Here is a 10,106-nt window from a genome sequence, read left to right on the forward strand (position 1 = left end):
TAAGAAACAAAATGAAAATAAAGTTTAATAGAAGTAGAACAAAAAATGCATTAAACTTTTCTATAGAGTTATTGTGTATTGAGTAATGGTCAACACCCTGTTGGTTAGACTTTTCTTTCTCTTTGGAAACTATATCTCGAGTCTGGAGACTGACGTACATACAAAGAAGAGAGTAACCAATGGAATTTGCTTAAGAGTCTTTACAATAAAATAAAAGACACCCTCGGGGACTTTAAGTTCAATCAATACTTATAAAGTCTATGTACTTGAATTCATAAGTTTTTTTTTCTTTTTTTTTATGGCGATAATTTTACTACTTTATATTTTTCTGCTGTTTTGTTTGAGTTTTCTTAGTGTATTGATTTTTTTACAAGTTTTTAGTCTCAACTCCGCGCCTATGGTTCTATGGTACGCAGAAAAAAATTTTTATCCGAGTTTACATTGAAAAAATATCAATTCTTTGGAGATCTGAGAAAATTTTTTATTTACTTAGTTTTTGAGCCAATTATTAGTTGGTTTATATTTAAAAATTTTTCAATCTGGCACTGAATAGTTAAATTATTTAGAAAATTATATCTCTGGAAAAAAATAACAAGAAGAAGAAAATTAGCAAGATCAATTTTTAGGACAAATTTTTTGTTTGCTGTTAAAAAAGTTTGGGATTTGATTGCGGATTTTTTAGTGGTTGTTTTTTGGGAGGTGAATTTGAGATTCTTAATCACTTTAGGAGTCGCTTTGGAGCCATTGTCATTTTGGGGAATAGCTATCCTGACGATCGTTAATCGGGTGAATTCCATTGGGAGTTACTAATTTAACGTTTGCGGCGATAGTCGTCGTGTGGGTGGATACGTATGTGCACATATGTGTGTGAGTGGGTTATCGTATTAGATTTAATGAGAGAGGGTTGCGTCCAAACGAAGGTAGACCACAAAATATGTAGAACTAATTACGAAAATAGTTAATAAAAGATTTAATTATTTATCTAATGCAATAAATTTTCAATGCTAATAAAATGTAGCAATAAAAAATTTGGAGATTTTAATAGCTGATATAGAAGGTTTCAAAAATGTAAATAGTTTTTTTAAATTTTATATTTGAATCGAAATAATCAGACGAAGGAATTTTATTCTTATAAATTGATTTTACATTATCAAAAAAATTAAAAATCAGTAGATATTTATACTAAAAATAAAAGAAAAATTTGAGCCATTATAATAATCAACTTCACAAACGGACTAAATAAGTAAAAGCAATAGCACAACAAAGCTTTCATGTTGGAAAATAGATTTACTTATACATTATATTATTATTATTATTATTATTATTATGATTATTATTATTATTACTTCATGTTGTATCTCATCAGAGAGTTTCCAACAGAATCGTCCACAGCTTCATGAACATTCAGACTATTAGATTGGATGTTGTTCCCGTAGTCGTCAGACTTGATACTGTATTTGCCCAAGGCCATGTCTATCAGTGAAAACGAGCATCCTGAGAACATGGACTCGCATCTGGCGCCCTTGTGCCCAGCACGATGTGCTTCCGTATATATATGATGTTCTTTAGGTTCATAGGGCATCAAGACTCGCTTCAAAGGTAGCCTGAAATTCAAATGAACTTCATTAACCATTCAACCTTCTGTCCGCTCGTCAATTAAAATTCTACGACTTTAAGTTTTAATCAAATAAAAAACAAGCTTTAGCAAATAACTCGATTCCGTTGTAAGGATAACACTCAGAAATTAAAGTCTCGTGTGTATGTCTACACTCCCTTAAGGTTACTCGGAAAATCGATCGCGATCGGCAACGCCTCTGTGCAATAAATAACCGAATCCCGAAATCGCAGCAATTTTTAACTTTTCGACGCAAAGACTTAGTCATAAGCAGTAAAAAGCTAGCTATTCCCTCGAGAATATTATAACTATCCTACTATCGGTACTGCTACTGAAACTGAAACTGAAACTGCAACTGCTACTGCTACCGAAAAAGCTAAAGCTAAAAGGATCTTGGCCTTTATTCCTACTCCATTCTCAAGTTACATTTATCCCCTTAAGAAAAAGGAAAACCCTTTGGCACCTCACCACGCTGGCTTAATCTTCTCAATGTCATTTATCTTTATGGGAAAAAGAAAGAGATACTTACGAGAATGCTATTCTCATCATTTCTTCAACCAGAGTATTCCCCTTTGGCATTAGACGCTGCGAGGCTTCACACAGGGCACGTAAAATGCAAATACGTCCATTGAATCCCATTCTGTAGTAAACAACAAATTGTAAATAGTCATTACCACTGAAAAATTTTATTACGGACCATTAAAAGCTGGACGTTTTTCAAATTTAAGTCAACTGTATAATGTAATAAAATACATATAAATTGGAAAAGAATGAAAAAATAAATTTATTTGAGTAATTAAATAAAAAAGATAAAAATAAATTTATTTGTTGTAATAAATTGTCATATGACATGTCAGCAGAATCTCCAATACAGATATTTGTTTTTATCTATCAAGTTATACGTAGCATTTCCAAAATATTTGTCATTTCTACAAATCAGTTAATCAATACTGTACACGGAGAGCTATAATATTTCTTTGAGCAAATTAAAGTTCCTATGGCTTTTTTTTCTTCTTTTTTTAATAAAAATCGGCCGGGTTGCGAAGACGTTTTGGATTAATTGAAAGGCATTAACTGCATTGTTTAGAAATTTTTTTTTCTTTTCAACATTTAACAAACTCTTTTTCCAGCTTGTAATCCATCTTCCTTTAAAGGGTGGTCGCGATGTGACCGAGACGAGCGTTTATCGACTTTTTTTTCTATTTTCATGCGCGTTTTCAATTACCCAGACAACGGGAATGACATCCGACCGCTGGTTCTATCTATTGTAAATGTGGTTAGATGGAAAAAATATAAAACGGAAATAAAAATAAAACTATTGAAAAATATTTAAAATAAATTTGAAAAAACGAACAAGTAGATCATTTAAAAGTTTAAAATTTTTATTGCAAAAACTTTGGATGACTTCTTATAATTTTGTTTTGTTATATTTAAGTAAATATTTTAAGTGTTTTTGTAAGAAAAATTTTAAAAATATAAAATATCTTATGAAATTTCTTTCATATTTTCATCTCAATATATTTTTATTAAAAAAATGAATTTAAAAGTACTTTCATGGGTTGGAAAAAAAGAATTTATATTTAAAAACTTATTTTTATTATTTTAATACTGCGATCAATTTCAATGAATTTTCAAATTTAAGAAATTGTTTTCTATCATAAAGCTCAAGTATTTTAATTTAAAAAATTTAATTCTATATATATATATATATTTCTTAAGAACGAATTAAAAGAGATTGGGTCAAGAAATATTTCCGAGAAATGAAGAAAACCTTTTTAATACTATTTGTTTTTTTTTTTTTTTTTATGATCTCATCCACTTACTAAGTTGCTCGGTTAAAGCCAAGTTTTACGAAAGTTAGAGTTCGACAGGTAGTGGCACGTAATTTGCCCGGTATCTCAAGTTCTTTTGATGAACCAAAGATGCTAGCAATGCAAAAAATTAAAAAAAAAAAATTCTGAGAAATCGTACGAGAAATTATTAAAAAATGTCGAATTCTGTAGATGAAAAAAAAAAATCCAAGTTATCGTAAGGACATTCCTCAGACCATCGAGATATTTATTTACGAAAAATATTTTATTTATTTTATGAATATTTATAAAATATTGAGATAAATATGAGAAATCTGCAATTCAATATTTCAGTGAATGGTCGTCTAATATGAGATCCCTTGAAATATTGCTGAAAAATTATTATAAGTTGGTAAAATATTTTTACTTGACAGGAAGAATGTTGTCATAAATTATATTATATATTTTTTTTAATAAGATATATAACTCGGCTACTTTGCATTATATATTCAAATCGATACTTGATATAACTTTATACAATGTTAACTTTACAATTAAGTAAGATAAATATAAAAAAAAAAATACTCACGCGTTTATAATGACCTCGAGCTTGTTATAAAGTTCCCGCCGATGTCGTCGTTTAAAGTAGTCGTAATCCGATTTCCGATAGTGCATTTTGGTCTTGCTGGTGGATCCTGATTTTTTTTTGTTACTATTTTTAAAATTGTCAAGTGCATTGTAACTGTAAGTCCCTTTATTCCAATTTTCGTAGCCGAGTGAATTTCCATTTTGAATCCATTGATCTGTCTTGAGTAACTCAGGATAACGCTGCTTCATTGAATCACCCGACTGGTGATCCTTACGACGAACTTGGAGAAATGGATCCAATGACGGTTTACTTTCATTCGGTAAATCGTAAGATATTCCCCAATTCAAACCTTCAGTAAATATATTGTCGGGAGTCAATGTGTGTACGGTCATGCACAATGCAATCTACAATTAAATATTTTCAATTATTATTTAAAATGCCTATTTTAGTCAGAGATAATTCAAATAAAATTAAACAAATGAGAAAAGGAAAAAATAAAATGATGGTGTGGTTTGTGGGTGATAGTGGAGACAAAAGGATAAAAACGGAATGTAATTGATTGAGTGGGACAACGGTTTGACGTGACCTGAACTAATCACAATTGGTCGTATAGAGGAAAGAAAGAAAATCACTTACGGAAAAGCTTGAGCCTTCCGGAAAAACTACATAACGTTTTCTTCTGGACAGAGATCTCTCGTCGGTGTCTACCGGATTCATTGTATACAGGAGGATATACAACACCAGGATATATAACGGCAATCCCTCGTGACCCTTCCACATCTCTAGGTTTCTCTTTTTTTTTTCTTGCTTTTTCTTCTTATTATTTTACTTCCCTGAAATTACCTCTGTGTATCGAAACCTAATGCCAATGTTTATAAATAAAGCAATTTTAAAAATAGATTTTGTTACATTGAAGGGATAGTGGCCGGATGCTTGAAAAATTCAAAGAGCAGAAATTTTTTTATCGATAACTTAGGACTTGTTTTGAGCTTATCATGAATTTTTAAGCAAAACAGAATTAAATTTGATTATTAAAAATTTAAGTATTCCAAACTCCCCTGTTGGCCTTTATATTTTATATGTCTATGAATAATAGTGAGATGCAGTAAACAAATATTGTAACTTATGATTATAAAAAAGGTCGTAACAGAGCAATAAAACGAAAAAAATGCATGATAACTTTTTTATATACGCCGATATCATGATTCCCTCGGCGATGTAAATAAAATATATAACTAATGTGACTAATAATATATAATATAATGTCTGAATAATGTGAATAAAGTTAAACATTGTGGTGTTGTTGTTTATAAAAGTAAGTAAGATTAAAATAAATGGGACTATTGTACACGTGTCTCGTTGAAATAATAACAAAAGTGTACAATGAATGAGTTAAGTATATTTTAGTAGGGCGTACGGTCGCGTCATACTAGATGGAACTTCCTGCGGTAGACGGAAGATCGATCTCTGAGTGAGGTGGGGGTGGAAATATCTCGTAACTCACTTCGGTAAGCTCTTTAGGAAACAGGAAATTGTTAGTTGGTAGAGTGAAACTGGCGAGAAAATGATCGATAGACATGACTACAGCGATACTGTACTCTTTAATGTCCGGAGGTCAACTAAAAGTATCTTAACAATCTAGACAAACTTTATTTCATAATAATTTTTTATCGTTTTTTAAACTTAAAACCGACAGTTATACAGCAGTAAATTGTATTTCTTGAAGTAAATTTAGGTTTTTAATTTATTCAATTTGATTTTTTAATTGATAACAATAATAAATCGAGGGAAAGATAAACCAAGCTCGAGTCTCATCCGGAACTGGAGTACTTTGAATTGATATTCCAGACAAACTATCAAAAATACGATAAAAATGTATGAATATAAATTTGTGAATTATTAAATTTTTTGAAAAAAAAAAAAAAAAAAAAAAAAAAAAAAAAAAAAAAAAAAGACCTCATGGATTTTTTTATAAAACGATATCCTAAAATAATAATAATAATTATTATAAACTTTTTGCAAGATAAAATAGCTTTTTTAATAACTTAATTTATCCAATCTTTTACGCTATTAAAAATTTCTTAATTACATCTATTATAATTTACATAAAAATTATAACTGTTTTATTTTAAGAATAAACTTTTTATCTTAAAACTTTGAATGTTTAATTAAATATTTAAATAGTTATAATAATAAATTTATAAAATATTACGTTCACACAATAGTGCCTTTATTTATGGACATTTTAATATCTACATATAAAATATATAGTAAAAAATAAAAATAATAATAGAAGGATAAAATAGTTTAAATGAATATGCATGTGAAAATAAAGTACGCAAAAGTTTGCGTTTTAAATTAAAAGGATAATAAATTTAACAATAAAGGTGCCATAGACTTACCTGTAATGTGAGTTTAAATATTATTTTATAGCTCGTCGACGAAAAAAATTTATTTTTCGATATAAACTGCTGACTGTTTCGAGTTAGCGGGAGATCACGTGCTTTTGTTGGGAGTGTTTTTTTTTCTTTTTTATTATCTTTTCGTTTGAGTAACACCGAGATAAAACAAGTGTAGGATGGTTAATGTTCAACAACCGACATTGTCAGACATATTAACATCTATCTGTGGTATTTCTCTACTCTACCAGCCACCACTTGTTCACGAGATTCACGCTCCTCTATGTCATATTCTCGGTTATTTGCTAAACAATTAGCTCTCTGTGAGATCTTGTATGTTCACTAAAATATTCAAGCACGAAATTTGGATTTCAAAATTATATTCTCTCTTCATATCATAGCAATACATTTATTCTAATTTATATTCAAATTGCTTTCGTAATAAAAAAATAACTTACTCCTCGTCATGACAAATGGAAGTGAATAAATAAATATCATTATTATTATTAAACTAACACAAGATAATAAATAAATATTTAAATACTAGATGTTTAATCAGCGCTAAATATAAATACTGATAACTTTCCGTGTCTGGAATTAGTTAAATACTAGCTAAACGTATTACAACTGCGTAGGACCTTACAGACTCATTATCCCCTCTTACGTCGATCGCGCTTACTTGATTGGCTAACGTTAACCAATGAACGCCTTCTGGTAATAAAACCGCGGTGCTGAGTCATACTAAGCTACCGAAAGTGGGGATAAGTCAGTATCAGCTCAGCTAGTGAACCATAAAGACATTTAAGAAGCTCCAAAAATAATTTAAGGTTAGAAAAAAATCTTTGGCAATAAAAGTAAAATATTGTAAGCTTTTAGTAATTTTTTTCTTTTCACTGTAAATATGAGCATTTGCATTATTTCCGTCTTATAATCCAATTGTATTGAAGACAACTTTATTTCCTACATTAGCATAATTCTATTTTTTCTATTAAAGCTCACCGTGTGTCAATGGTATTTGCTTTTCAGTACTTTACTGTAAGTTTTAAAAAAGAATTTAAAGTCATTGGAGTGAAGAAAACGTCTTTTGTGTTATGCTTGCCAAGAGCCTTGATCATGAGGGAATAGCGAGAACCGCGAGCGCGATGTAACCATATCCCTATTGTCCTGGATGGTGGTTAACCGTAAATCCCTTGCGACTAAAACCTCGACCCAATTTTAAAACTCTTTGTACTTTTCACTCCACTGAGAGTACAAAACCTTTCAACTATTTTTTCTCTCTCACTTACCTCGGTTAATATTTTATTATTGACATTTTATCACAAAAATCGTACGAGTACAACTTATTTTAATAATGAAAAGAAATCAAATAATCATAAATAATTAAATTTATTTAGTTTATAGATCAAAATTATTCAACAATAATTCTAACAGTGAAATGGGGCATTTATATATTTTATTACAGTCAGATATAGATTTATATGCAGTGTCATATTTATCAAAGTTATTTCCTTGATTTTCTTCGTGGCTATAAATGAAAAAAACATAAGTTTATACTATATTTCATAGCTTAATCATATCGATTGTCTTCAATATTTGACACAAAATGGAGATAATATACATATATATATATATATATATATATATATATATATATATATATGTATATATAGGCTTTACCTCAATATTACACGCAATAAATCATCGAGGAATGAAATCCCGGGTGGTTGTAAGAACATTTTCGATTCACATATTGTCCTCAGTATGCAATTCTTACCAGAGAAACCAAGTCTGTAAAAAAAAAAAAATAAAAAAAAAACAAGAAGGGTTTTGATTTATATCTCAATTTACATAAATATATCCTTTTGACTATTTATTGACGTAGACTTAATAAATATGTATATTTTTTTATCCCGTTTATACTGCTGATGAGATGACAGAACAGAATAAATATGGCCATTAATTGAATTTGATTATTCTCTAAACAATTAATTGGATCACGAGCAGTTCATCCTCTCTTTGATGTAAAATGTGCACAGCCAACAATGATATATAAACTACTAACGTTAACTCGCTTTGTTTCGATTGATAAACCAGAGTAAATTCGTTAAATCCTACACAATTCCCATAACATTCTCTACATATATATTTATATGTATATATTAATTGTGACATTATTGTTAAACGCTGCTATTTATACAATAGACTAATTTTCGGAGCAATCATATCAATTTGTAGTGTTAATACTTAGCAGCTTTAATTAAATTATAATTGTAATTACAATTACTTTTTTATCCATTAATAATTTTAAATTAATCTCTTACTCAGGAAACTATTAATTACTTTTCTGTAATAACCTTATTAATTAAAAGCTCTTGGAAATGAAATATTTAAAATTAGATCTCAATTACCTGTCAAGTGCCAATTCAAATGTTTTATAAAAATCTCTTTTATGTCGTCGTAATTTATGATTAGATTTTTTTTTAATTATTTTTTTATCGACGTTGTCATAAGGAATTGGCCAGATCATGTCGAATTCTAAATCTAAATTCCAGTTAGTCGGTTCCTTTACTTGAATTGATTTCAAACCCGTGATTGTCATCTATACACACACAGATGTGAATAATGATAATAAGTGATAATAATTATAATGATAATAAAGTTATATAATATAATTAATGGGAGATATGAAATATAATGATAGTTTGGTTTTTGAGGTAGATAGAGATTTAGTGTAATTTAGCTTACCACGAATGTGGTGCTCTTGGGAAAGACCAGGTGTCGTCTCTTACGATGTAGTAGTTTCCTAAAGTTAGTTCCAGGTGTCATAGTATCCAGAGGACACTCAGAGTTGGCAAGAGTCAACTGCAGAATCTCAAGAACACTTTGGATGATGAGTAACGAACGTTCAACTCTCATGACGAGCTATTTCTACGTGAAGAAAAAAATATATAAACTTTTGTCTTACAGTCTTTACTTTAGTTGGCTCGATAATCTTCGGAGGAAGAAGAAGAAGAAGATGATGATGATAAGAAAGAACAAGTATAAAATGGAAAAAAATTAAGAAGAACGAAGAGGAAGAAAAGAGTCGAGAGAGTCTTTTGGAGGATGAAAACTCGTTCGACAGCCGTTGCTACCAGTGCTGGCAGATTGTTTGGCGTGCGAGTTATCGAAGTTCCAGAGACGTGATGAGAGCTAACGCAAGTCAACTGTTATATCCACTGAAATTTTTTTTCTTGTAAATAAAAATTTTTTACTAAAATCGAATCCTAAATCAGTTTATTTTAGTTTTCATATTACTTTGTACAATGGAGTAGTTAACCAGAGTTGAATTACCTTCTGAAGTGAAATGGGCTGAAGAAAAATTAACCGCCACTTTAAATTTCTTGAATTATTTATTATTCATCTTCTTCTATTTTTCAAGCTCTTAAAATTTTATAAAATAATTGTTGTAAAAATTTTCATGAGAAAATAAAATTAAATAATTCCAAATCCTTGACAAAATATATATTTTTTATTTTTATTAGCTTTACTCCCCTTTCTATCATCAATCATGTCGACAATCGAGAGCAGTGAAAAAAATTATCTTGTCACAAAATCATATTTTAATATCTAAAAATATAAAATCCATAAACTCATCATAAAATAATATTATTCTCTCTATTTAAATTAATTTTTCCTCACCACTTTCATTCTGACAAATAGATGTACCGTAA

The 10,106-nt window shown here is 29.4% G+C and overlaps 2 protein-coding genes across 2 annotated transcripts; both read right to left on the reverse strand.

The window, feature by feature from the left end:
- Window positions 1-1,225: 1,225 nt before the first annotated feature.
- LOC103575282 (uncharacterized) lies at window positions 1,226-6,974 on the reverse strand. The gene is made up of 6 exons (XM_008555009.2): window positions 6,852-6,974; window positions 6,397-6,735; window positions 4,631-4,853; window positions 3,995-4,398; window positions 2,145-2,255; window positions 1,226-1,604 (listed from the first exon to the last, which is right to left on the reverse strand). The coding sequence occupies exons 3-6, from the start codon at window positions 4,772-4,774 to the stop codon at window positions 1,343-1,345; spliced, it is 921 nt and encodes a 306-aa protein (XP_008553231.1). The 5' UTR covers window positions 4,775-4,853; window positions 6,397-6,735; window positions 6,852-6,974; the 3' UTR covers window positions 1,226-1,342.
- An 814-nt stretch (window positions 6,975-7,788) lies between these two features.
- LOC103575293 (uncharacterized) lies at window positions 7,789-8,992 on the reverse strand. The gene is made up of 3 exons (XM_008555021.1): window positions 8,802-8,992; window positions 8,071-8,181; window positions 7,789-7,918 (listed from the first exon to the last, which is right to left on the reverse strand). The coding sequence occupies exons 1-3, from the start codon at window positions 8,990-8,992 to the stop codon at window positions 7,789-7,791; spliced, it is 432 nt and encodes a 143-aa protein (XP_008553243.1).
- Between the last annotated feature and the right edge of the window lie 1,114 nt (window positions 8,993-10,106).

The sequence above is a fragment of the Microplitis demolitor genome, chromosome 5 (assembly GCF_026212275.2).
Source record: "Microplitis demolitor isolate Queensland-Clemson2020A chromosome 5, iyMicDemo2.1a, whole genome shotgun sequence".
NCBI lineage: Eukaryota > Metazoa > Arthropoda > Insecta > Hymenoptera > Braconidae > Microplitis > Microplitis demolitor.

Excerpts from the sequence above, each read along its gene's own strand:
- LOC103575293 (XM_008555021.1), bottom strand. The coding sequence starts at position 8,992 with ATGACAATCACGGGTTTGAAATCAATTCAAGTAAAGGAACCGACTAAC. Across the intron at positions 8,182-8,801 it reads TTTGAATTGGCACTTGACAG|ACTTGGTTTCTCTGGTAAGA; the intron begins GTAATTGAGATC and ends TTTTTTTTACAG. Across the intron at positions 7,919-8,070 it reads TTATTGCGTGTAATATTGAG|CCACGAAGAAAATCAAGGAA; the intron begins GTAAAGCCTATA and ends TTTCATTTATAG.
- LOC103575282 (XM_008555009.2), bottom strand. The coding sequence starts at position 4,774 with ATGTGGAAGGGTCACGAGGGATTGCCGTTATATATCCTGGTGTTGTAT. Across the intron at positions 2,256-3,994 it reads CTCGAGGTCATTATAAACGC|AATGGGATTCAATGGACGTA; the intron begins GTGAGTATTTTT and ends TGTTTACTACAG. Across the intron at positions 1,605-2,144 it reads ATGATGAGAATAGCATTCTC|GCTACCTTTGAAGCGAGTCT; the intron begins GTAAGTATCTCT and ends TTTGAATTTCAG.